The following is a 27,579-nucleotide window of genomic DNA, read 5'->3' on the forward strand; positions in this document are numbered from 1 at the left end:
GTGGAGAGCTGGGATGAGAGCCAGGCCTCTGGGAGCCCCCGCACCCCCTCCCTGCTCGCTGCATCCTGAGGCCAGGCCTTGGGCCTCCTGGGCAGAAGGGAAGGGGCCAGGGCGGTCTGACTGTGCCCCAGGGCTCCGTCACTGAGTGCCCAACCCAGCCCCAATAGCTGGAACACTGGTCCCCTCCCCTACAAGGTTTGCCACGGAGTCAGAGGAGAAGACAGATGTGCAGTGCCTGGCCCAACAGTGTGGTTGGGAAACACCTGGGGGCGGGAGGGCCCTGTGCCGAGGGCCGGGTTGCCTGTTTTGGAGCTCGGCTGCTACTTCCGTGACCCTAGAGTTATTTTACCCCCGTAACTAACTGTTCTTTATATTAAATTCTCGCTATTTGAATCACTGGGTGTGGTTTTTGTCTCCTGAGTGGACCCTGATGACACATAAATTGGCACTAGGAGTGGCCCCAGCAGGTGCCTCCGGAGATGGGTTTGGGGACTGGCCTAGTTGTGTCCTTGGGCCTGAGGCCGTGGGAGATGTGACTCGTGGCACATGGTGGCTTCGGGAGTGACCGAGCTGCCACCGAGCTCGGCTGTGATGTGACAGCTGAATCTGGGCCTCGGGAGCTGAGGGCTGCCCCCACTGCTGACAGAATGACAGCAGCCGAGGTCCCTGGTGTCCTGGACACTCGCGAGCTCAGGTCTGCACTCAGCTCCAGCCACAGCCCTAAGAGCCCCTCATTTCTCAGCAGCACAGCGCTGATGTGGCTGAAAGGCAAACACAGCATTTGATCCTGTGAGTAGCACAATCCCAGCAGTGTTGGTGCCTTCACAGCCTCACCAAGTTTCTTACGAGAAAGTTCGGGCATTGACTGGGAAGGAATGGGACCCTGAAACGAGGAATGGGATGTGTGGTTGGGCTCAGATGAAGCTGAGAACCTTGAACACACAGGGTCCTCTGAGCCCCTCCAGGGTCTGAGGAGATGAGCCCTTCTTCACTGTATTTATTTATTTTTGGCTGTGTTGGGTCTTCGTTTCTGTGTGAGGGCTTTCTCTAGCTGCAGCGAGCAGGGGCCACTCTTCATCGCGGTGCGCGGGCCTCTCACTGTTGCGGCCTCTCTTGTTGCTGAGCACAGGCTCCAGATGTGCAGGCTCAGTAGTTGTGGCTCACGGGCCCAATTGCTCCGCGGCATGTGGGATCTTCCTGGGCCGGGGCACGAACCCGTGTCCCCCGCATCGGCAGGCGGACTCTCAACCACTGCACCACCAGGGAAGCCCGAGCCCTTCTTCACTATAAACCCTGCGAGAACCTCACGTGGATCAGGTGCCTAGAAAGAGGATCCTCATTCTACTCAACCCCCCTGTTGACCCCAGACCCATAAGTAGGGTCCAATCTCAGCACGCTCAGGGTGGGGGAAAGTACGACATCTTTCCCAGAAGGAAATAGCATATCCACCCAAAGAATTTCAAGGTATAATTAACTGACACTGAGAAAGCTGAGGATTATGTGTGGGGATTGGGTCTAGGGGTGTCAGACCACAGTGGAGGGAGCCCAGCACTGGGCTGGGTTGGCCCCATTCATACGGGTGCACCTAACAAAGATTCTGCATTTGTGTGTCGGCTCACGGCAGCTGCGGGTAGTGACTCTATCTGGACTTAATGGTGGTCTGTAGCTAATGGAGCTGAGATGCCAGAACCTCCCTTGTGTGCCATAGAGAAAGGAACCCAATGGCACAGGGAGATGACATGTAGGAGTGGACTTACCACGCGTGACCCGTGCCCCCGCTACAGACCCAGGAAGGGTCACGGGACTCACTTTCTCCTTAGGTCTATTCCTGTGATAAACTATATGAACACCTTTCCCAATTGTGAACCATCCTTGCATTCCCGTGAACGTTGCTTGTGGTGTGTTATTCTTTTAACGTGCTGTTGGATTCAGGTTTGTTGGTATTTCATTTAGGGTTTCTGAACTGGAAATCTAAACGAAATTGGCTTGTGGCTTTCATTTGGTTGAGATCATGCTTTCTTCAAAAAAGAACTTGGAAGGGAACTGTATTCACTATCTTGTAATAAACTATAATGGAAAAGAATCGAAAGAAAAGAATACAGATATATACATGTATATGTATAACTGAGTCACTTTGCTGTACACCAGACACTAACACAATATTGTAAATCAACTATACTTCGATAGAAAGAAAAAGAACTTGGAAGCTTTTCTTCTTTTTCTTGGCTATGAAGGAGTTTAAAGCAATTACGAGTTGACTGTTCTTTAAAGGCTGGCAGATCTTCCCTGACACCATCTGGAACTGGAGCTGCTCTGAGGAAAGCTCCCTAACAACCTTCTGTTTCCCTCCACGGTAATTGTCCCGTAATGTTTACGTCTACTCTGGACTTAGTTTAGTTAAATAATGTTTTCCTAGGAACCTATACATTTCATCCAGCCCTTCAAATTTATTTGCGCAGAAATTGAGAAAAGTAATGCCTGATTCTCTAAATTTCCTGTTATTTTGTCCTTATTACTTACAAAAAATTTGTCTTTGTGCTTTTTCCATCTTTCTAGACTAAGTTAGCTACTGGTTCATCTATTTGATTTTTGAAGAATTGTATCTTGGATTTCTGAGTTCTTCCATTCTTCTGTTCCTAAGTCATTAATTTCTGCTCCTATTGTTACTAATTCCTACCTGCTGATTTTCTCTATTTTATTGTCTTTTTTTAACTTCTCAAGATGAAGATGTGCTTCATATTCGTTGGTCAGTTATATACTCAGGGTGTGAACTTCCCTCTGGACACTGTATCCCTTAGGGGCTTCCCTGGACTGTTTTTGTCACAATTATTTTTTCCAATATTCTGCAATTCCAGATTTGATTTCCTGTTGGATCCAAGAGGTGTTTCACCTGCAGGGAATTTTTTTTTTTTTTTTTGCGGTACGCTGGCCTCTCACTGCTGTGGCGTCTCCTGTTGCGGAGCACAGGCTCTGGACACGCAGGCTCAGCGGCCACGGCTCACGGGCCCAGCTGCTCCGTGGCATGTGGGATCCTCCCGGACCGGGGCACGAACCCGTGTCCCCTGCATCAGCAGGCGGACGCTCAACCACTGCGCCACCAGGGAAGCCCCTCCTGCAGGGAATTTTAAAAAATTAATTTATAGCTTTATCGCCTTGAGAGTAGGTAATGCTCTCTATACCACATCATAAACATTTTCTTGGTGAGCTGAAATGTGATTTTGAGAAAACAAGGTGCAGCATCTGCTCTGGGGGAGGAGTCTGATTTGCGTCAGACCCACCTGATCATCTGCTCTGGAGGCCGTCCGGCGTCTGCTAGTCCTTGTCCACTTGGGCACCACAACAGGAGGCTCGGACAGTGGCCTCACGCGTACCTGCAGATGTGAGAACCACCCCCTGCCCAGGTGGAGGTGGGCGGGGACGACTCGGGGCAGGGCAGACTTGGCCCGTGGAGCTGGGAGGATGGGCCCTCTCTGCAGGTCCCGTAGGCCTGTCTTCTGTTGAAGCTGCCCGGAGAGCCGGGAGCTTGGAGTGGTCCCCAGACATCCCGGCTAACTTGACTGTGACCATCTGTGAACCTTTGGACCTTTCCAGCCTCAGCTTTCAGAACAGGACGAGCTTACTTCAGCCTCCAGTGAGAAAAAGGAAGCAGCAACACACGTGAAAAGCTTCTGGGAGATGCGCTTGGTGGTGAGGGGCTTGACAGCAGTTAGCGCCACCTTCCCAGCTTCTGCCCTGGAGGAGGCGGGAGAGGAAGCCGCGGGCTGAGAGGCCCACTTGTGAGCAGTCCTGGTGCCCAGCAGGGGCAGGCGATGAGGCCAGGCGGCCAGGCTGCAGGGAGAGGGCTGCCCTCTGTGCCTTCTGTTGGGACACATCCAGGCCCAGCTTCTCAGCCTCCAGCTCAGCAGTGAGCAGCTGGGGGTGGGAGGCACGTCGGGGGCTCCGCAAAGAGCATCAGGTCCTGGAGAGCTGTGGTGAGTCGGGCACCTGCAGGCTCAGCGCGGGGATCTCTGGCCTTGAGGGGACGGATGAGGGCAGGACGTCTTGGGGGCAGGACAGCAGGGGCGAACGCACCCCATGGCCCCCGGCTTTACCCGATGGCCCGTCCAGCAGTTGCGTTCGGGAACAGGAGAGAAAAACTGCGTAACTCGGACCTGGCTTCTTTGAAACCCCAGTGATGGGAGAAGGGTGGGCTTCTCCGCTCCCGCCAGGAGAGAAGGTTTTCCAAGCAGACTGGTGAGCGGGGGTGGCTCAGTTTAATCACGTAGGAAGCGCCTTGACATCAGGCAGCTTTGCCGGAGACCTGCCGAGTAGACGCCTGGCTGCTCTGCTCATCAGGGGCCCCTCGGGGGGGCGGAGGGCTCTGCACGGCAGGTGGGGGACGAGGCACTGGGTTCCCTGGAGAATACCTTTGATGAAAGCGTGGGTTTGGGGCCCAGCTTGGCAGTTTTGTCCTTGAGGGGGCCCAGGCCCTGCAGGAGGCTGGCCCGAACGTCAGGCCAGGGTCAAGGGCTGCTTCACACCGGGAGAAGGGCTTCCTGGGCTGGCACCGTCTCCCCAGGGCCATGAGGGGCCGGCCTGAACCCTGTCCACCCTGCAGGTCCCAAGCCAGAGACAGGACTGGGGCTGCTCTCTGAGGCCCGAGCCCCACGTGTGGGCCAAGAGGGCCGCAGCTTTGGGGACCAGGCTGCTGTTGAGAGGAGGGTGTCTGAGCCTCCTGGGATGGTGACTCAGGCAAGTGGGGAGCTCTCTGCTCTGCTTCCCGAGGCTGGGTGTCACCAGCCCACCCCAGGACTGGGAGGAGGGGGAGGGTGGGTGAGCACCTCCCCGATCTGGGGGCGGGGTGCACCCCAGGGTCCGGACGAGAAATGCTAACGACAGGGGGGCCCCACGGCTGGGCCTGGGGAGCGCTGGCTCAGTGGAGCCGGCAGCCCGAGGCTGCCTCCCTCCGGATTCTCGCCTTCAGTCTCTTCAGGCCGCTGTGCTCCGGGTCCACCAGGAGGCCGCCCTCGGCTGCCGTCCAGGCCTCTGTGTAGCGCTGCTCGTCCAGGCAGCGTTGCGCCCTGCACAGGAGCGCGTGGGCAGTGGGGGCCCGGCCTGGCTGCTGCCACAGGTTGTTCTGGGCTAGGGCGGGCGCCAGCCTGAGGGCCTGGGTAAAGGCCCCGGCGGCCCCGGCCTCGTCCCCCAGGCTCAGAAGCAGGCGGCCCTGGGAGCAGAAGTCCTCCGCCCGTGCCTGGAGGTCACCGTCCCCTGAACCCTCTCGGAGCACGTGGTCCAGGTCCCTGAGTGCCCGGCCAAACTCCCGTAGCTCGGCTAGGCAGGCAGCCCGCCGGCGCAGGTGACAGGCGCTACCGCCGCCTGCCAGGACGGCCAGTGAGCAGTAGCCCAGCGCCTGGCCGGGTTGCCCTGAGTTCATGAGGGTGTCAGCTTCCTGGGCTGCGGCCTGCACATAGAGGATGGAGGGAGGAAGGTCAGGTCAACCCAGAACACTGAAGGCCCCTCACGGGCTGGCCGCTGCTTGTTCCCCAGGCAGAAGCTGCCCGCTCCCTCTGGAAGGGGTGGAGGCACAGCGTGGAGGCACCCGCTGCAATCCCTCCACCCTGCAAGCTCTCCCTAGGCAGACCCTGCTCAGAAGGCGTCCTCCCCCTCCTCACAGCCCTACTGCCCCACCTGCGGGCCCAGCTTCTCTTACCGGGGTGACCTCCTCCTTCCCCTCCCCTTCCCAGCCTCCCGCCCTGCCCACCCACCGAGGCCGCCCTGGCCCCAAGGACAGAAGCAAACACCGCCTCCGCTGAGCCTGCTCCTTGGGCCTCCCCCTGCGCCCCGGGTCAGAAAAGCAGGGTCTGCTTTGTGCTTCTGTGCTTCTCACTTTGCTAACCAACGAGCTGCTCCCGCAGGCCCTGTGGAGCCAGAGTCAAGGCCAGGGAGACACTCTCCGGGCGCCCCTGCACTGCCAGCGCCTGCCAGCATGACCCAGGGGCTGGGGTTGCGTTTGCTCCTCAGGGACGGGCAGAGCGGCGCGTCCAGGAGGGCTGTGGTGGACTCAGCCTCGGCCTCGCTGGATGCCGCAGGGCCAGGCCAGAGATCAGAGGGCGCTGTCCGCCCTAGCACTTCTCTCCCTGGGGACTGCTGGATTGAGTCCCCTGCTGCCCCCGTCTGGATGGCGCTGCCCCCGTCTGGATGGCGCAGCCCTGAGGGCCGATGCCTCTCCTCTGGCCCCCAGGCTCACTCTCCTTTTCTGCGTGTGACTGAAGCCCACTCCGCAAACCTGCCAAAATGCCTCATCTCTTCCGCCGAACTGGCCCGGATAAATCCGCTGGCCTCATTCGTCTCCTCCTGCTGCCAAGAGCCCACAGTGGCCCCCCACGGACTGAACGGGCACATTCCAGACCCTCCCTCTTCCATGCAGCCAGGTACTAGCAACGCCCCGATCCCCGCCTGTCCCCAGGAGAGCACAGGGCACCCAGCACCCGGCGGGCTGAACGCATGGTCCTGTCTTCCCACCAGCCCGACCGTGCACACAGGCTGGCGGGAGGCCGGAGCCCGGGCTGGAGCCAGTTCGGCCCTGCTGTGCGACGCGGACCGGCGACCCATCCTTTCCGTGCAGCGCCCTCCCCACGGGCTCTGCGTGGTCCTCCCGGAGTTGGGGAAAAGTGCGGCGCCACCGGCCGTGCAGCCGTACTATCGCCGGAAACGGGGCGCCACTATTTCCGTCTCACTTCCGGGTCGGCCCTCGTCGCCCGGCCACGGCCAACGTGGAGCGAATTGTCGCGGCACCGAATCTGGGCTCCAGGCGGCCCTGCCTAGTGCTCTCCTCCGGGCCCAGGCCATCGTTTCAACTCAGAGACAGAGCCCTGCCCAGCCCCGCCTTGTGAACCGAGAGACGCTCACCTAGGTCCCCGCTCCCAGCTTAGAGCCCCCCCTTCCCCCGCCTCAAGGCTCTGAGACCCCAGCCAGGCCCCCTCCTCCGACATCCCCGGGCTCCGCGGCCGCTCCTCTGAGTTCTAGGCCCTTGTTAACACGCTTCTTGGCCCCCTCAGCCCTATGAGGGCTGTCCCCCCCTGCATGACCTATTGCTCGCTTCACTCCTTCCGTCCCTAACGCTCATTTTAGCCAACTCCCCTACTGACCCCCTCGTTGACACACCTAGTGGGGTTTTCGTTTTCCTGAAGGACCCTGAGTGATAGAGCCCACGGAAGCATAAGGAGGTGAAGCACGTGCCCTGGCCGCGCAGGGCTTTGATTCACCGGCTGATGCTTTTGGCCCCGCCCCACTCCAACCTGCTGGTCCCTTCACCGCCCACCCCCTCCAAAGCCCTGCCTCTCCTGCTCCTGCCTCCAGCAAGTGAAGGGAATAAGGTGGCCAGACCAGGATGGAGGACACCCTTCCCTCTGCCCCCTCCCAAGCCCCTCCTCCTGCACTCCCACACCAGCTGCATTTTGCCCACCTGTTTCCTGAACACTGAGATCTTTCCTGCCTCCGGGCTTTTGCCTTGGCCTACCTGTCGCCACCGTGGTCTCACCTCCAGGGCCGCCTCGCACCCCCACTGCCCTGTCTCAGGGTCTTCCATACACTTTCACTCTCTGAAGTGAACTCCCCCTCCCCCGAAACAGTCCCCCCCCCCCCCCAGCCCACTAAGTTGCCAGGGCCACAGTGCGGGCAGTGGCTCCACCCAAGGCCTGGGGGAAGGTGCTCTTTGCTCTTGTCAGATGAGCAGTGGAACAATCACCCACCCAAGGAGGCAGCAGCCGCAGCCCAACATCCCTTCAGGGTCCCTCTCAGCTCGTGAGGGGCAGGAGCTGGCCCGCCACCCACGTGCTCACGGGGAGGGACACACCTATCCTGGCCTGACCTTGGGGCTGGGGTGGGCTTCAACGAGGGCCAGGTGTTCCTGCCTGGCTCAGTCTGGCTCTGAGGATGGGGCCCCCTCCCTCTCCCAGACCCCGAGTCAGCTGTGGCTTGTACGCCTCATGTAAAGAAGCCCTGAGGTCTCTGGGGGTGTCAGGGCTTGAGCTGGCCAGATCTGGGTGCCTCCCGCTTGAACCTCCATCCCCCCCCATGTCCAAGTGCGATCAGGCGCACGGGGAGTTAGCATACCCGGAGCCCCGGGCCTGGGGGTCTCCCACCCGAGGTGCTGGAGAGGGGCTGGGCTGGGGCCTCCGTGGGATGCTGTGCCCACCTGGGTGAGGCTCTGCCTCTCCGAGGCCTCCAGGAGATGCAGCAGGAAGCCGAGGTCCTGGGCGTCTGTCTCTGCCAGACGCTGCAGGTCCTGTGTGGCGGCCGGCACATCACCCTTCTTGAGCCGGAGCAGGCCACGCCGGGCCCGGGCCGCCTCTGATGCAGGGGCCAGGTGCAGGACTTTTTGCAGGCGGGCGCCGGCCTTCTCAAAGCTGCCTGTCAGGGATTGGGGAAGGACAGTCAGGGTGGAGCTGGGGCAGGGGGGCCACTGGGAAGCCCAGTTCAGCCTTTCTTGGTGCTGGCTCTGGGAGTGGCTGGCTGATGGAGGGGCTCAGCACCAGAAGGAAGGAGCAGGGAGCAGAGGGGCACGGTGACACCATGTCGCTCACACGGACTCACCTGATGACCCAGCCCCTCCACTTGGGGGCAGTCACTACACTCTTCGACCCCCAGGTGGAGTAACAGGACTCTGAGCCCCCTCACCATGGTCACTGCAAGGACCTGCTTTCTCTCCTGAGCAGGGCTGCATGGGATTAGAGCAGCCCCGGAGGCCCTGAAGGCCTTGGTGGGGGCATCTCACAGGCTTGCAAGTGACGATGACAGGCCTGTGAAACGCAGGCTGCAGAGAGGTCTCCCTTTCAAATTAATGCTGGAATATTTTCGAGGTTTTGCAGGGAAGACCGACACATGTGGGCCTAAGACAATCTCACCTAGAGCAGGGCACTCAGTAAACATCTGCTGAATACACGCATGAGTTAATGAGGAGGCCTGAGCATCTGAGCCTTTTACGAAACCCCAAATCACTCCTTTGTCTCACCTCCTGGTGGGTAAAGCCACACGGAGGACCCATACGGGGACCAGGTCCTGGGATTCAGGCTGGAAGGGACCTTACAACCCAGAGTCCTGAGTCTCTTTCTCCCATTTTAAAGAAAAGGATCCAGGGGTGGGAGGAACAGGGACAGACGCCCATGTTCTGCGTGTCTGGGCTGACACATACCCGCTGCAGCCAGCACGTCTGCCAGGAGGATGTGCCAGCTGGGCTGCGCGGCATCGATCTCGATCAGTGCTTCCCCCGCGGCCAGGAGGCTCTGTGTGTCCTCGCTGCTCAGGCGGGCCCCTGTGCCCGGCAGCTGGATCAACAGGGCCCGGCAGCGGGATGAGAGGCCCTGCGTGATGAGGGCCTGGACCTCTGGCTTCAGAGAGCGGATCTCAGGGACCGCCGTTCTTGGGCTGAGCCTCAGAGCCGACAGGATGTCGTCCACAGCCTCCTGCAAGGGGAGGAGGCCAGGGTGGGTGGCAGAAGTGGCCCCAGCTGGGTATCTGTCGTGTTCCTCCTGATGCCGGGTGTTGGCGCCACCAGAATGGGCAGAGGGCCCAGCTCCTGCCCTCCCAGCATGGGGTAGGAATGGGGGTCAGCCAACGTGAGGGCCCATATGGTGAGCAGTCACGGAGGCCGTGGTGAAACTGAGGCCAGCGTATCAGAGCTCTGGACGGGGGAAACGGTCTGGAACCCCAGAAGAGCCACACTGATAAAGAACCCGCTATGGCACAGAGGTGGGCTTGGGCTGGTACCAGAAGGGCCACGGGCCAGGGGCTGAGTGTGCAGCTTGGAGTGGCGGGGGAGGAGTCTAGAGGCCCTGACTGTGCTGTGGAAGCACACAAGGCCAGGGGGGAGGCTGGGCCCCTTTAGGAGAGACTTGACCCTGGTGAGCCATTTGCATCTGACCTCTGACCTGGCCAACAGTCGGAAGCCATGGAGTCATCTTCAGGTCCACACTCCTATTGGTTTTCTAGACCTCCTATTGGATGGTCTTTTGTTTTGTTTTCTTTTTCCTCCCTTTCTGCCTTCTTTTGGGTTAACTGAATAGTTTTAGTATTTCATTTGAGTTCCTCCATTGGCCTTTTAACTCTGCCTCTAACAGTTGTTGGCAGTTGTCCTATAAGCTGACAACATGTACCTTTATTTTTTGGCCCTGCTGTATGGCATGTGGGATCTTAATTCCCTGACCAGGGATCAAACCCGTGCCTCCTGCAGTGGAAGCGTGGAGTCTTAACCCCTGGACTGCTGGGGAAGTCCCCAAAATATGTATCTTTAAAGACACCATTCCATCGTCTTCTGGCTTCCATCGTTTCTATGACAAGTCAGTCATCTTTTCATACTGCTGTATGTAATGTTTCTTTTTCCCACTGGCTGCCTTGAATATGTTCTCTTTATCTTTTGTTTTCAGAAATTTGATCAAGGTGTGCCTAGGTGTGGTTCTTTTTGTGTTTATCGTCTTGGGATTTGTTGAGCTTCTTGGAAAATTTTCTGCCATTATTTCTTCAAATACATATGCATACACATATACATCATATACATATATACACACATGCATATATTTTTGCCCCATTATTTCTCCTCTGGGACTATAGTTATACGTATACTGGACTGCTTGGAATCATCCCAGAGGTCACTGAAGCTCTCTTCATTGGAAAAAGTCCTTTTCCTCTCTGTTCTTCAGACAGGATGATTTGTGTTGGTCCATCCTCAATTTTACTAACCGTTTCTTTGGCAATTTCCAACCAGCTGTTAAGCGCATCTGGTAAATTTAAAAAATTTTAGATATACTTTTCAGCTCCAGAATTTCCACTTGATTCTTCTCTATAGTCTCCATTTCTCTGCTAGGATTCCCCATCTGTTCACTCATTATGAAAACATTTTCCTTGAAGTTCTTCACATGTTTACAATCACTGTTTTAGCATCCTTGTATGCTAATTCCAGCATCTGAACCATCTTGAGGTGGCTGTTCCAGACGAACATCTGTTTCTATTGAGTACTTAGTTTCCTTACTGTTGGCCGCATTTCCCGGCTCTCTGTGTGTCTAGCAGTTTTTGATTTGGGGCTGGACATTGTGGATGGTACATTGTAGAGAGTCTGCACTATGTCACCCTCTCATAAAGGAGGTTGTGTTTTATGCTGGTGGGTCATTTTGGTTCTGCTGGACTTGGTTTTGTTCCTTGTGAGGGCAGGTCCATTTCAGTTTTGAACTTAGTCCTAAGATATGACCTTTATTTAGGGTGTGGTCTCAGCTAAGCGCCCAAGGTGTCCAGAAAGGTCTCTGCTCTGGCAGGGTCAGAATTCCAACATCTCCTGCCACGGGTGAGCTCTGCTGGGCCCCTGCATGTGCAGCCCAGACTCAGACAAGAACCACTTGGAATCCCATGAAGACTTCTCTGCACAGCCCCATGTTCTCCATCGCCCTTCCTTGCAAATCCCAGCGACTGCAGCAGCCTGGAACCCCAGTCTCTGCCTCCTCAGCTCAGCAAGCTGACTGCCCCACCTCCTCGTGCATTAACGGGAAAGCCTCCCCAGGAAGAAAGGTTATCGTGGGGCTCCCCTTGGACTCCCCTGGTGTGGTTCCCCTTTCCTCCGGGATGGCAGTTCTCCACTGCCTGTTGCTCAGGGCCTGAAGACGGTTGTCATGTATTTTCTCCAGATATTTTGTTTTCAGCAGCCCAACACCAGTTACCCTCTCCTAGCCAGCACTGGAAGTGTGCCTAGATACTTTTAAAGTCCAGCGATGGGGTTCTCCTGGAGCAGGTGTGTGGGGGATGAAGGTCTTGGAGAGACAGAGCCCTTAGATGGGTGGATGGGAAGACGGTCCTCTCTGATCCTTCCTACACTATGACCGGGGCCCTACGTGACCCTGGTGCTGGCCAGTGGGACACCTGATCAGCTTGGAAAGTCCAGTTCTGTGCTGACTCATGGGGATTCCAGCTGCCACATATGGAGCCCTCACTGGGGACCAGGCACCACGCTGAGCATCTGACAGCACTGAATAAGCAGCCCCCTCAAGGCTGAGCATGGATGGCCTTGAACAAGCACTGCTCCCCCCCTTATTTTACTGATGTTGAAACAAGGCTCAGAGGTGTTGCAGGGCCTGCTCAGAAAGTCAGAGGCGGGGGAGCAGGGCTCTGGATCCTGGACCCGGCGGGCTGGCTCAGAGCTCCTCTCTTGGTGAAGGGCCAGAGGGTATGCGGTGCTTGGCCTCAGCCCATCTCCAGGAGGAGGAAGTTCATGGGTGTGACGATGTGGGGTGCCCCTGCTCCCTCATCCTGACTCACAGGCTGACTTTCCCTGCCACGTGCCCTGCTGCCCTGGACAGAGCGGCGGGAGGGCTGTTTCTGAGGCATCTCTCGGAGGAGTTGCTGGCATGTCGAGATCACCCAGGGGTGGGCTTCCAAGGGGTCCGCCTCCTGCAGTAGGGCCCTCCTGGCCGAATCCCATCTCTGTTTAATGGGCTTGTCCCTGAGAACTACAGGTGCTTTCCCAGCACGGGAAGGGGCCTGCATAGGGTTGGGCTCCCAAGCACAGGCGTGTGCCCAGCTGGAACAGAAATCAGGCTGCCAGTGCCCTTGGGGGAAACACAGACACCCTGACCGGCAGAAACACCATCTTGAGATGCCGTCATCCCAGTGGCATCTTGGATCATTTTTCCTTGTCTCCTAAGATCCCAACCCTTAAGAAATTCAGAAACCTGGCAGGGAGGACACCTCCGGGCTGTACTTTGGCCCAGCGAAGCATCAGGGCAGACAATCGGTTTCAGTTATTCACCAACGACATCGCCCTTGGCTGCAGAGTGGCCTTGTCCAGGGCTGCTGGTTTGTGGCTGCACGCCTTCCCTTTGGAAGGTGCCTGCCCTGGGCCTGCAATGGACCGCCTCCCACCCCTGCCCCTGCACGCTGGCCACCCAAATCCGCAGGCCCTGTGTAGACAGCTCAGAGTGGCACCCAGGGGGCAGCGGAGGTCTCATTACTGTAAGGTGGGGGGCCCCCTAGTACTCCTGAGGCTTTGCACATCAATCCACGCCGACTGAAGCGGGGGGGGGGCACGGGGACTCTGCAGACGGAAGGGAAAGACTCCCCCAAACCGGGGATGTGATGGTGAGGCTCCCGTGAGCCCCGGTACCGGCGGGGGTTTGATGACTGACGCTCAGATGGCCTGGCCCTGCTTCCTCTCTCTGGGGGGCTGAGAAGGAGGGCAGCGCCTACCCTGGGCACCCCCACTTGCCCAGCCCCAGGTGGGGAGGGTGGGCCCGTACCTTCTGCTGGTCCAGGGCCAGGTGCAAGAGCGCCCGTCCGCACAGCGCCTGCACGTTCCTCGGCTCAGCCCTTAGCACGGAGGTAACGTCGAACATGGCCGTCTTCTTCTGGCCCAGGGACCCGTAACAGCGGGCGCGGGCGAGCAGGGACTCACTTGCCTGACTCCCTGGAGGAAGGGGGTGTGGCGTCAAGATGTGACCTCGGTGGGCACGGCCGGGTTCAGTGTGTCTGCCCTCTTCCAGGAGTTACTGCACCTGCCCTGGTGCTCCAAGGGGCAGCGGGAGGGGGTGCAGTGGCTTTGGGGTCACCTAGGGAGCTCACAGATTGCTGGGCACCACAACACACCAGGGAACAGCAGTCTGGACTGATCCACGGGCCCTGGCTGAGGGACACGGGGAGCTCAGCCAGGAGGGGTGGCATCTGGGAGGGTTGGTGGACAGTCCGAGGGGGCTTCTGAGAGGTGGGGGCACTGCAGCTGCATCTGAAGTGAGGCCAGGAGAGGGGTGGGGGTGGGGGGAAGGGTCCACGGGGCAGGCCACAGAATGGCTGCAGCCGTGAAGGTGCCAGGCTGAGAAGGCCCAACTCTTTGACCCTCCTGTGCCTAGGGCGGGGCGTGGTGGGTGGGCTGGGCGAGCGGGGAGACCAGGCGCACACACACGGAGCTGCCCCCGCTATTCCTAAGAAGGGCTTCGGGGGCTGGGGCCCTCATCCCCCACGGATGGAGGGAGAGGGTTGAGCTGGGAGAAGGGCCTCGGCTGAGTCTGGCCCTCCCACCCTCGGGGCCCTGGGTGTGCGCAATGGTGGCCCAGGATTCAGGAGAGGGTCCCAGCTCAGGTCCCAGCTCAGCTCCCAGCTGGTCGGGCCTCTCCTAGGCGTTAGCGCGCTTGCTGCAGTGAGCGGCCGGGAGCACGCCACGCCCCTGAGCCAAGCACGTGCTCAGACTCCCTGGTGCCTGACCACACCCCTCCCCCGCATGGCAGAGGCGCCCCTTGCCCCTGGGCACCTGGCACGGGGTGGGGGCCCCGGAGGAACGAGGAACGAGGGCGGCTCCTACCTGCAGCAAAGATGGCCAGAGAGAGGTAGGCGATGGCCTCCCTGGTGTGGGCTCTGCCCTCGGCGCCGCCTGGTTGTGTCTGCAGGATGGCCAGGGCCCTCGCGTGGCAGTGGCCCTGCAGCAGCTGGCGGTCCTCATGGCGGAAGACGTCCAGGGTGGGCTGGAGGCAGGCTGTGTCTCCAGACTGGACCACCTTCTTCACCAGCTGCAGGCGCAGGGGCGTCACCACTGGTCCTCCCTGTGCCCCAGGCTGGACCAGTCCACCCCCATCCTCCGTGCAGGGGTGTGGCTCAGGGATGCAGCCCGCAAGGGCGTGGCTTGTGGGGGTGTGTCTCGTGGGGGCGTGGCTTGTGGGGGGCGTGGCTCGTGGGGCGTGGCTCATGGGGCAGGGACTGCAGGTTGCCCGAGCTGAGCACAGGGAAAACTGGGTCGGGAGGTGTGGGCCCCGCTCTGGGCTGCTCCTCTGCTGAGTGTCAGGAGCTGGGGCGGGGGGGGTGGCGGCCCCAGTGTCCCTGAGCCGTGCCTCCTTCTCGGTGACATGGGGACCTCGCCTTGCCTCACGGGCCCATGCGACACAGGTCTGAGAAGTGTGGGGAAAGGGGGCTTTCAAGTCGTAAAGTGACAGAGGGCCCAGGGAGTCCTTCAGAAGGTGCAGAGCAGAAGCCCTGGAATCAATCCCTGCTCTGGGAGGAGCGAGACCCTCGGGGAGACATAACTTCACAGAGGCCTGCCCGATGCTGCCCCTGCTGGCTGCACCTGTGTGGACACCGGTCCCAGACCATCCTTCCCTCCCACCCCTATGGCCCAGCTCAGGGAGACCAGAACCCAAACCAGGCCAGAGCGGAAGAGGGAAGCCGACAGGCCCCACAGCCCTGCCCCAAAGCCTGGATCTGCCCCTGGAACATAATCTTCTGCCGCGTTCCAACAGGAAGCCCTCATAACACCTGAGGGAGGGGAGGCAAGCAGGGCTTGAGGGCCTGGGGCTCCTCTGCTCTTGCCCCTCCCCGGGACAGGGCTACCTCCAAGCCTAGTTTACTTGGGACTAAGCTCTGCTTACACTCAACTCATGGCCCTTTTTCTTCACAACACACGAAAAGCAAATAACAGAGCGCCACTGCACGCTGGAGACCTGCTGGGCCCTGGGGTACCTGCTGCAGCTAATTCTCATGAGAACCTGGAACATCAGGGCACAGATGGGGAGACTGAGGGTCAGAGAGGTGAGGCACCTGCTGGAGGTGGCAGAACCGGGGCTGGGACAAGCTTTGCCTGTTCTCAATTCTGGGCTGCAGGGCTGCAGGGTGTTGAGCGAGGGCCGGTGGAGGCCTGGCGCCCTCCACAGAGCTGTGCCCTGTTTCCATCTGTCCTGCTGTGGCCCACCGGGGCCCCCTCACCTGGCTGGCATCATAGGAGAAGCCCCTCCGGAGCTGCAGCAGGGCCAACCGCACCAGCACAGGGGCTGCCTGAGGCCTTCGGGAGAGGGCCACCAGCAGGGCCTTGTGGGCGTCGTCCAGGCGGCCCAGGCGGTACAGGGCATCGGCCGCCAGGAGGCGCGAAGCCTCATCCTCCGTGTCCAGCTCCATCAGGAGCATGGCCAGCTGGAACACGCCACGGGCGTCCCTGTGGAGAGAGCAGCTGGGAGAGGGCTGACCCCTGTGCTACACCCCTCTCACCTGCCCAGGGAGGCAGGCTGCAGGCAAATCCTATCCCTGCACCTGGTCCAGGCAGCGCCCCTCCCGCTGGGCCTCAGAGACCAGGTTCCTGCTGGAAGGGCCCTCGTGCCATCCCCAGAGCGCACGGCTGCCCTTTCCGACATACAGCCCTTGGCCCTCACCCCCCCCATTCTCCCCCACCCCGTAGAGCGGGCATTTTACAGATGAGAAATCGAGGCTGTATGCTGACTCCCAGCCAACCCTGCCTTAGCTTTCTTTTCTGTAAAAACAGGATAAAAGTGGCCTTGCACGGCTCAGGGGTGCTGTAGGCAGAGCTGGTTAACACCCAGGGTGCCCTCTTGGAAATGAGAAGGAGCTCCCACTGGGAGAAGGGGCCGGAGCCTCAAATTTGACAGTTCCCAGAGAGAAAAGATATAAAGGGCCCCAAATCTCTTACAAGAAAGTTCCTCCTCAGCATCACATCAAAGCAATGCAAATTAAGGAACTAGGGGGCTGAGGAAGCCTGCGTGCGTGCGTGCGCGCGTGCGTGCGTGCCTGTGCGTGCGTGCGTGCCTGTGCGTGCGTGTAGGGGCGAGGGGGCTGACGTCAAACATGCCCCCCCCCAGGGGCCCCTCAGCTCAGTGCTTTTAGCTTTGCTAAAACACCTTCCTGCCACCTCCCAGCTACCAGAGAAATGCAAGTCAAAACAGCTGCAGGTTCACCCACTGGGCTGGCAAAGAATTTTGCGAAAGGAGCGTGAGGGCTGGAGCGTGTGGACTGATGGGCAGCTGGGCAGCTCCAAAGTCAAGGGCCTCGCGGGGGCTGTGTTCTCTGACCCAGGAGCTCCACCTCTGTCTCCATCCGTAGCACAGAACACTGCACAGGCTGGAGATTACCCGGGATGCGTTATAACTAAGAGCAGACGCCCTGGAGCCCGAAGGCTTGATGGCACGTTCACAGGATGAGCTATGGGGCTGCCCAAGAAACGTATCTAGGGACCAAAGAAGTGTTCATGATCTAGGGAGCAGAACAGGTGGGACGTATTTGCACACAGAGCACAAATTCAGTTTAGTGGACTCCATACGCACAAGGAGGAACAACAAGGAAATGTAACAGTGGGATGACAGGTAAGTTCTATTTCTTCATTCCCGTTTTTGCGTTTCTAATCTTCTTTGACAACTAAGTCCATAATGCATCCTGCCCTTTGGGACCGAGGGTCCTAAGATCCGGGCCCCGGCGCTAAATCTAAGGAAATCACCTGGCAGCTCCCTGCCTCAGTTTACTGTAAAGTAGTGGGAAACACACCGCGACTAACTTGGAGGAGACCAGAATGAAGCGGCAGCCCCGGGCGTGCACGGGGCTAGTTTTTACCCTTCCTGCGCAGCGCGGCTGTCGGTCTCCGCAGCCTTGCTCCTGCGGCCTGGCCCGCTCTCGGATCCCGGCTCCGGCCTCCGCTGCAGCATCCTGCGGCCCTCTTCCCGCAGCACGGTCATTAGCAGCCCCCGCTGGTTCCAGGGCACGTAGGCCTTTGTGACAAGCAGAGCTTCCTCGGGCCGCAGGCGGCAGGCGGTGACATAGTCCAGCGCGCCCAGAAACGCACTGCCCGCCAGCACCCGCAGCAGCCCGCGGCCGCACAGGGCTCGCACGCAGCTACCAGGGTGCGGCGGCCCCAGCTCCACCACCGCCTGGAAGTCCTCCTGGGCGCGCCCCGCGTCGCCGGCGTGCAGCGCGCAGAAGCCGCGCAGCGCCAGCAGGGGCGCGCGGTCCCCGGCCCGGTCCCGCGCACGGTCCCCGGCGCTGCAGGGCCGCAGCAAGCGCTCGCACAGAGCCCGAGCGCCCACCGCGTCCCCCCGCAGCAGCAGGCACTCGGCCAGCCGGGTGCCCAGTGCCAGGCGCGCCCCGGGCGGTGCCACGCGCCACAGGACCCGGAGCGCGCGGGTCACCGGGGCCAGCAGCTCGCGGCCCGAGTCCTCGCGGAGCTCGGGGCGGCTCCGCACGGTCTCCTGGAAGCGCGCGAAGCCTACGTCCGCGGCCTCCTGCACTTGCGCCCGCAGACGCTCCCGGTCCCCGGCCGAGAGCACGGCCTCTAACTGCCTCCGCGCTCCTGAGGGCCTCTCGGAGAAGGCCTCGTGCAGGTCCCGAAGGAGGTCCTGGGCCCCGCTGTCCAGGAGGAAGGTCGCGGCAGCGCGGGTGACCAGCAGGGTGGCCCGACGCTCACCTGGAGAGAGGACAGAGGTGTTGGTCCTGCCTGTTGGGCCACGTCCTCCAGGGGAGCCACCTGCAGACCCCAGCCCTCCAGTGCTGGGACCTTCTGACGCCTCCCACGGCGATTCCCTTGAGTCTCCCAGAAGCCCAGGACATGGCACCGGAAGGATGAGTGCTGGCACGAGGCCCTCAGCCCATCAGGGACAGAGCAGGCTCAGAAGGGGGCAACCAGGGTGGGCCTCCCTAGCAGCTCACCTAGCACTTGGGTTCGCCACTTGCTCGCCACTTGGGCTCACAGCCAGCCCAGCAGCCCCGGGCATTTCGTCACAACACCCCTGGCACTTGCAGTGATGGAGTTTAGGGCTGAGTTCCCTCTTCTGAGAGCAACCCCACTCCACCCCTGCCCCCCAGGTCAGGGCTGAGGTTCTGAGCCTGTGACGTTTTAGGGGCCAGCATCTTTGTTTCCTGGCTTCTCTGGCCACGTCTTTGAAATGAGATCACCCCATCAGGTTCCGGAAAGAGGGGTGATGCGCCCAACGCCGCTTAACGAGCGGGGGACGTGGGGATTTACTGCATCTTGCCGTGCCTCAGTTTCCTTTTCTGCTTTATAGTGGGAACGAGGATGGTCTCCATTCACAGGGCTGCGAGGACTGAACGGATTAATGTGTGTCCAGGCCTGGAACCAGGACTGGTGGGTGGCGTCACTCAGTGAGCTTTCCCATCAGCAGCGGCCTCACCTCCACCGTCCCCATACTTTGTATCCGAGCAGCGTAAACATGTGAATTGGGGCTTGTGTGAATGGGGGCTTTCTGACTGGTAAAGAAAGCCAGGCTACCCCATCCCTGCCAGGCAGGTGCGTGCTGTTGAAAGAATCGCAGAAAACCCAGTGCTGGTAGGAGCTCAAGGTCGTGGGTGCCCACCCTTATAGCATTATAGGTCAGGAAAGTGCTGCTGGGGAGGGGAGTTCTCAGGGCCCGGCGAGTCACAGTGCTGGGGCACTGAACCTCCACTTCAGTGCCTTTTGCACAGACTCCTTCAGATCTTCTCCTTATAACCTAACTCAATAGCCCCAACAGTAATAATCCTTTACACTGAAACAGGAGAGGGCAAAGCCTTCACGTCTGCATGGAAGCAAACTTGCTGCTGCCCTGCCCTGTTGCCATTGTGGGTAAGTGTCACAACACAGCACATAGCCAACAAAAAGGAGCATCTCGCGCCCTGAGATCAACCAAGCAACCAACAACAAGGTCACCCAGTCTACTCCTGGTGGCCAAATTTAAAGAAACTTTGAGACTTCCCCGTCATTTACTAAGTCCTGAAGAAAACACCTGTATCCCTGATTTTTGCAATAGTTCATGGATCCTAGGGAGTCGCAGCAGATGGAGAGCCCACGGGGCCTGGGGGGCTGGTTATTATTTACCCACATGGAAGTGTGTTCTCTGCCCTGTTTCTGAGACTCCAGTTGCACACGTTAAACTTCCAGCTATTGTCTCATAGGTCACCAGGGTTCTGCTCACCTTCCTGCTGATCTTCCTATTGAGTACTTTCTACTGTACCTCAAGTTCACTGGCTCTGCTGCTGTCTCCAATCTGCTCTGAATTTTTCATTTCAGTTGTGTTTTTCAATTCTGGAATCTCCATTTGGTTCTTTTTTTTTTATAGTTCCCACCTATCTACCGAGATGCCACGACTGTTCCTTCACTATGACCATATTTTCCCTTAGTCCTTGAATATATTTATAACAGTTCCTTTAACGTCCTTAGTCTGCTAATTGCGGCCCTGGGATCATCTGGAGGTCAGTTTCTGTTGACTTCTTTTTCTCCTGACTGTGGCTCACCTTTTATTTTCCTGTCTCTTTGCATGCCTAGTAATTTTTTAAATTGTACACTAGACATCTGGTTGATTCTTTGTAGAGACTCTGCGTTCAGTTGTCTTCCTCTGAAGAGAATTGATTTTTGTTTCCGCAGGCAGTTAAATTGGCTAGGATCAAACTCCAGATTCTCTGCCTTCTTTATTGGACAGCAGCTGAACTCTCCATTAGTTCCAGCAGCTTCCAGCTGTTGCTTTCTTAGGTCACCCAGTCTCTCCCATGTGTGTATAGTTCAGTGGTCAGCTGAGGATTTAAGTGCCTTTCACACACAGATTTGGGGTCTTACCACCCTTCCCCCTTGAATGTGGCTCTCTCTTTTTCAGGATTTGCCTTCTAACTTTACAGTCACGTTTCTCACCCCCAACTTCTGTCATGTGATATCTCAAGCCAGTAAAATGGCAACTTTCTGTCCTACATGGAAAAAACACGGATTAAGGAGGCAACACGCTGCGAGCCTGCAAAGCTTACCTGTGCAGTCTTCATCTTTTAGGGGCCCGTCTCCAGCTTCTCCCTGCATTTGGTCACTGTTCGGTTGCCAACTATTTGCATTTTATATTTTGTCCCAAGTTTATAATTATATGTGGGACACACAGTTTAGTCCAGCTACTTCACCGTTATTGAAAGCCAGAATCTTTTATTGTTAGATTTAAACATTTTGAAAATCTGGCAGTGGGGGAATATAAAATGCTATAATGCTACCCCACTGTTGTTCTAATTTTCATTTTCCTGAGTGCTGGTAAGGCTCATTTATTTAAAAAACCTTTCTAGCCAATCTGCTGGGTAGAAAGTGGTGTCTCATTGTTTTAATTTGCATTTGTATCATTACTATGATGTTGAATATTTTCCGCACGTTGTTTATTAGCCATCTGTGTTTTCTCTTTTGGGAAATGCATTTGCCAATTCTTGTACTGGATTTTTTTTTTTCCCTTATTGATATGTAGGAATTCTTCAAATACTCTGGGTACTCATCTTTTGCCCACTGAATATTTTGCAAATATTTTCTTCTGTTGTGGATTCTCCTCTCATTTTCCATAGTTATGGGCAAAACAGAAGTTTAAAATTTTCAATTTAATCAAATGTATCAAATTTTGCTTTACCGTTTCCACTTTTTTTGTTCTCTCTCTTTTTTTTTTTTGCGGTACGCGGGCCTCTCACTGTTGTGGCCTCTCCCGTTGCGGAGCACAGGCTCCGGACGCGCAGGCCCCGCGGCCACGGCTCATGGGCCCAGCCGCTCCGCGGCATGTGGGATCTTCCCGGACCGGGGCATGAACCCGCGTCTCCTGCATCGGCAGGTGGACTCTCAACCACTGCGCCACCAGGGAAGCCCCTCCACTTTTTTTGTATCTTAAGAAGCCCAGCTGTACACAGAAGTCTTAAGATGTTCTCTCATATTTTCTCTTAGAAACTGGAAAACTTAGCTATTAACATGATTCACCTGGAATTTACTTGTTTTTGCGCGTGGTTAGAGGTAGAGCATCAGCACCATGCAGTGGATAACACGGTCCTCTTTTCCCCATAGATTTGCAGTGCGCACTCTCACATATTAAGCTCCAGACAAATACAGGTCTACTTCTAACCTCTCTTATTGGTTTTATTAGTCTATCTATCCCTTAAGTCAATATCCTCTGTATTGATTATCATAGCTTTGTATTAACTGGTAGAGAAAATCCTTATGCCACCACCTTCTTCTGCATCTTCTCCCCCTCCCCCTCCTCCCCCTCCCCCTCCCCCTCTCTCCCCTCCTCCTCCTGCTCTGCATCTGCTCATTCTTCTTTGTCTTGTCTATTATGGGTCCTTTGCTCTTCTATTATAATATCAAGTGTTCCTATCAATGGACAGTGACTATCTCTCTGCTTATATACGTATAATTTATTCTCTTTTAATAAATTTTATAGTGTTCTCCATTAAGTCATATGACTCATTGAAATAAATTATTTTCTTTTGCTACAGTAAATGGTGTATTTTTTTTTTTTTTTTTTTTTTTTTTTTTTTGCGGCACACGGGCCTCTCACTGCTGTGGTCTCACCCGTTGCGGAGCACAGGCTCCAGACGCGCAGGCTCAGCGGCCACGGCTCAAGGGCCCAGCCGCTCTGCGGCATGTGGGATCCTCCCGGACCGGGGCACGAACCCGCGTTGCCTGCATCGGCAGGCGGACTCTCAACCACAGCGCCACCAGGGAAGCCCAAATGGTGTATTTTAAAACCATAAAGTTTGCTAACACATACATATGGAAACTTAAAAAAAAAAGATTCTGAAGAACCTAGGGGCAGGACAGGAATAAAGACACAGACGTAGAGAATGGACTTGAGGACACGGGGAGGGGGAAGGGTAAGCTGGGACGAAGTGAGAGAGTGGCATGGACATATATACACTACCAAGCGTAAAACAGATAGCTAGTGGGAAGCAGCCGCATAGCACAGGGAGATCAGCTCGGTGCTTTGTGACCACCTAGAGGGGTGGGATAGGGAGGGTGGGAGTGAGATGCAGAAGGAGGGGATATGGGGATGTAGGTATATGTATAGCTGATTTACTTTGTTATACAGCAGAAACTAACACACCATTGTAAAGCAATTGTACTCCAATAAAGATGTAAAAAAAAAAAAATCTAAAGAAACAAACAAAAAAACAAACCAAAAAACCCCATAAAGTTTCTATTTGTTGCTGGTGTCTATAAACATAAATACTTTTTGTATCTCCTGTTAAATTCTCTTCCTATATCTAATACATTCTTGTTGTTTCTGTTGGGGTTTCTACATAGCTAATTATATAGTCTGAAATAATGGTTGCTTTATCTCTTCCTTTCTAGTCTTACATTTTTTTTCCCTCATTGCCTTGGCTAGCATCTCTAGAGCAATGATGGATAAATGGGGGAGTGGGCAGCCGCCATGTTCTTGGTTCTGAACTATCACATTAAGTGTGGTATTTTGGTTTTGATAAATTTTATCTTTTGCAATTAAGTAAGCTTTCTTCTATTCCTGGTTGTTTACATTTTGGAGATGTTAAATATTATAAAATACTTTCCCCTAATTTATTGCAATGATAATATATTCTTCTTTCTTCCATTAATGAATGTAGTAAATTGCGTTATTACAGAAACATAAAACTATCAGTCTTATATTATTCAACTCAGTTTTGGCTAAAGGATGCATCAAAAACCAATGCTTTGGGCTTCCCTGGTGGCACAGTGGTTAAGAATCCGCCTGCCAATGCCGGGGACACGGGTTCGAGCCCTGGTCCGGGAAGATCCCACGTGCCGTGGAGCAACTAAGCCCGTGTGCCACAACTACTGAAGCCCACGCGCCTAGAGCCCGTGATCCGCAAGGAGAGAAGCCACCGCAATGAGAAGCCTGTGCACCGTAACCAAGAGTAGCCCCTGCCCGCCACAACTAGAGAAAGCCCACGCGCAGCAAAGACCCAACACAGACAAAAATAAATAAATAAAATAAATTAAAAAAAAAACAACAAGCAATGCTTTGACTCAGTATGCAGTTGTATCAGCTACTATTGCTGTGTAACAAGCTACCACAAAACTTAGTGACTTAAAACGACAACCATTTCTATTTGTCTGCTGTTCTCTTTCAGTTTGGGCTGAGCTGGCAGTCCTTCTGTTGGTCTCACTGGGGATCACTCCTGTGGCTAAGGCCACCTGGTGTCTCGACTGGGCAGGAGGGGGTAAGGTGGCCTCACTCACATGTCTGGGGCCCTGGTGTCGGCCGTGGGCCGAGCCTCCCTCTCTGTGTGTGCCCTCGTGGTTCACTAGTTAGCTTCCTTGCAGGGCACTGGGAATGTTGCAAGAGGATGGAGGTGGAGGCTGGCCTCCAGAACCACACGGCATCACTTCCACTATTTCCTGCTGGTCCCAGCAAATCTCAAGGCCAAGTGAACTCTGCTTCCATGCTGGGTGGAGCTGCAACCATGGCTCTGTCTCTCACCTACCCCAGTAGCTCTTAAGGAGGAGCCTTGAACGAACTGGAGACGGCTGCCCTGGGGACTTTCAGAGGATAAGCAGTCAGGGAACTGAGGCCCCTGGCGGACGTGAGTTCTGTATCTTGTCCTCATACACTGAGTGTCCTTGTGTGTCCACGTACCGAGAAGGGCTGAGCATATTCCCAAATATGGAAGGTTTTGTTCGATGTTTCCAAGGACTTTGGATAAGTAACCTCGAGATTCGAATGCACTTGTTATTGGAATCTACATTTGTAAAAAGTTTGTTACAGGAGAATTTATTTGTTCACACGGTAAGCCATGCTAGTGTGGGTGGGGATGATAAGGTGACTCCCAGTGACGTAAGTGACTCTGTCCTAATCAATGCAGCGATCCATAGTGAAGGCTCGCCTGTCGCTGCAGAGCCCAGGCAGGAAGACAAGCTTCCTGCAGTCTCTGGGGGCGGGGGTGGGGTGGAGCAGAGTTTTTCTAGAACACTGCTCCTCCAGGCTGCAGCCCTTTGGGGATTCTGGGTCTCTGCAGGGGCTTATCTGGCCATTGAAGTGGAAGATGCCCTCCACCCCGGGGGTGCTGAGCGCCCCCAGCGCACAGGCCGCTGCATGTCTGTGCTGTGGGCACCAAGGGCCTCCTACTCAGGACTCTTCGTGACTCGAGCGTTTCTAGGTAATTTATAGCAGGAGGGTTTCAGCGTATCTGGTCTGGCATATTTCCAGAAAGAAATTGGCCCGCTCCGTTTTCAGTTCTGTCTGGCCCCCCTCTCACCCTGGGGTCGCCAACAGCCTCGCGGGACACACAGACGCGGCCCGCCCTCCGCGTGGACTCAGCTGAGGCAGCCCTGAGCGCGGTGCAGCTCGTTATCTTGCAAGCACCCTCGTCACTGCCCTGCGGGCCCCTGAGCTTCCGCCTTCTTCCCGTCCTCCTGTCCCCTTTGCTGGGTCCTCTTTTGGTGGAGAGCAGTGCGGTGGGCAGTTAGGAGCACCCGGGGGTCAAATTGCAGCTTCTGTGAACACCCTGTGCGCCCCTGGCGGCCCCACGGGCACGTGGGGATGTGCCCGCACCCGCCTCCGAGGGGTGCTGTGCGGATGCAATGAAAATGCTATCAAACCCGCACAGTGGCTCCGCCCACTGAGTGAATGGCAGGCCCCTGCCCCCACCTCTAGGTGTCCGGCTGCCCCACTCTCTCCCGAGCTCCCTCCCGATCTAGACCTTGACTTTAAATCCCTTCCTTGTGTGAATGATCCCCAAACCCCTTTTTCAGACCAAGCCCCCACTCATCTCATGAGCTGGCTCCTGTGTCCAGCTGCCTAATGACACGTCCACTTGAGGGGCTCAAGGGACACTTTTGGGGAGCGCTTAGCGGGTGACAACATTTTCAGGGCTTGATACACAATTTCGCTGAATCTGCACAGCAACCCTCAGAAGTGGGCGTGGCCACCACCTTCACCTGCGCATGGGGAGGTGGAGAGGCGGCAGGGAGCCGGGCGTGTAGCTCCGGCGCGCTCCCAACCACACGCCCCACTGCCCCCGCCCCCGCCGTGAAGGCGGACCCAGCGAAGGGGCCTGGCAGGAGCGGCATCTCAGACTGGGGGTGTCTCCAGCCCCTGGTGCCCCCTTTCCCGTCCGCTCCTCCCCGGCCTCTGCAATCCAGCTGCTGAGGGCGAGCTCTTAAAATCATTGCTGAACCTCCTTTATGCCCCCGTCCTCTCCCCATCATTACATCTGGCCACAGTCTTGTCGTTCCTGTCTCAGTGATAACTCAGACCTGGACCGTGCTCCAGCCTCCAGCAGGTTCTGTTCTCAGTCTGGCCCCCGTGGCACATTCTGCGCACAGCAGCCAGAGGAAACTTTAAAAATGCAAATCAGAGCACCTCACTCCACAGTTTGAAACCCTCCCATGGCTTCTTGCTGCCCTGAGGATAAAATCCAAAGTCTTTCAAGGCCAGGAGCGCTTAGCCACCGCTACTGTCTTTAGCATCTCCCGGCTCCCTCTGCCCCCATCGCCGCCCCCCGCCAGCTATTCTGGCTCCACTCAGTGGCAAGGAACCCCAAGTACTTTCTCACATTCTGTTTCTGCTGTCTGGAATCCTTCAGTCTCAGCTCAAACGACACCTCCTCCAAGAAGCCCTCCCTGACCATGAGGCTAGAGCAGCACCTCTCACAGTCCATTTTTCAAAGCACAGATTTTGTTTTGCTTCTTTTCTTGGTGCTACATAAGGTCAGGGGTCTTTCTGTTTTGTCACTGTGGTGTCCCCAGCACCAGCACAACTCCCACCCCCACCATAAGCAGGACTTAACCATGCAGTGAAGCGATGGTGAGAGCAACCTTTGCCCCGGCCCTTAGGGGGTGTGGAGGGCACGCCTACCTTGGGGTCTGCTGCCCGCTGAGGCGGCCTCCAGGGCCCGGCTGCAGGCCGCCTGGCAGTCCTCATACCTGCCACCTTGGAGCAGGGCTTCGGGCGACGGGGTGTTGCTCCAGGTGCCCACAGGGTCCAGGGCTGCCAGGAGTCTCCGGCAGTCGGTCTCCTGCTGGCTGGCACCGTCCCCAGCCTCCTGGCATCCCGAGATGTAGTCCTGGAGGGTGCTGACCACAGCGGGGAGGTAGGGCTGCTGGTGGGTGTGAACGAAGGCCACCACCCGGTCGGCGCTGGCTGCAAAGGCCTGGAGGTAGTCGGCCACCCCGGCGTCCACCTGTGTCCTGGACAGGAGCCAGGCCAGGGCACGGGTCAGCCGCAGCTCCAGACTTTGCTGGGAGTGAGCGTCCAGCAGGGCCCCGCAGCGCTGCACCACCTCCCCGTGGTACCCGTGGGCCAGCAGGCCCGCCAGGGAGTGCAGGGCTGCAGCTGGGTGGTCGGGGCAGAGCGTGGCCAGGAAGGCGCGGGCCAGGGTCCCCGTCAGAGAGACCACCGCCATGCCGTCCCAGTGGATGGCCGGGATCTGGCTGTCACCTCGGCACCAGGCCTCCAGCGTGGCCACCACGGGGGGCCCCCGAGCCCCGGCCAGGGCAGCTCGGACGCTCCGCAAGGCCGAGGGGGCGTGGCAGCTGAAGGCAGCCAGGTAGAAGGCGGTGGCCAGTGGTGTCTCCCCCTGGGCCAGGTGCCGGTCCCCCTGCCAGCAGAGGCAGGCTGCGAGCTCCTGGGCCGACATCACGCCCACGCCTCAGATGGGCCCATGTCCGGTCCTCACAGCACCTGGAGGGGGGAGCGTGGTTAGTGCGTGGGTGGCCGGCAGCCCACCTGCCCTACGGCCTCCCAGCCCTGCTCCAGAGAGGCTTCCTGCCCCTCCCCGTGGAGACCCCAGGGTCAGCGCAGAGCCCCCGAGTGAAGGCAGGGTGAATTCAACCGTTAAGGGGCATGGCAGTGCCCGCCTTGCAGGCGTCTCCGTGGGGCTGGGGCGCCCCCCAAGCCGGGCCCCCAGCCGGCTCTTTGCCTCTAGGTCTCAGCTTCCTCTTCTGCAGAACGGGCCCACTCAGCAATGGGCCCTCTGTGGACATCTGACCCCGGAGGATCCACCCAGGGAGGAGTTGGGTGGCCCTCACTCCACCTGCTGCCCCTCCCTGCACAGAGCCCCTCAGGAAGGCAGACCCCCTCCCATCAATCCAGC

At 57.4% G+C, this 27,579-nt stretch overlaps 1 protein-coding gene across 1 annotated transcript; it reads right to left on the minus strand.

Moving 5' to 3' along the window:
• Positions 1 to 4,912: 4,912 nt before the first annotated feature.
• TTC34 (tetratricopeptide repeat domain 34) lies at positions 4,913 to 27,151 on the minus strand (the record flags this gene model as incomplete). Its single annotated transcript, XM_079940285.1, has 8 exons — positions 26,343 to 27,151; positions 17,332 to 18,178; positions 15,703 to 15,928; positions 14,312 to 14,516; positions 13,257 to 13,423; positions 9,169 to 9,443; positions 8,177 to 8,387; positions 4,913 to 5,440 (listed from the first exon to the last, which is right to left on the minus strand). The coding sequence occupies exons 1-8, from the start codon at positions 27,121 to 27,123 to the stop codon at positions 4,913 to 4,915; spliced, it is 3,240 nt and encodes a 1,079-aa protein (XP_079796411.1). The 5' UTR covers positions 27,124 to 27,151.
• Positions 27,152 to 27,579: the final 428 nt, after the last annotated feature.

The sequence above is a fragment of the Stenella coeruleoalba genome, assembly GCF_951394435.1.
Source record: "Stenella coeruleoalba genome assembly, chromosome: 1".
NCBI classification, from domain to species: Eukaryota; Metazoa; Chordata; class Mammalia; order Artiodactyla; family Delphinidae; genus Stenella; species Stenella coeruleoalba.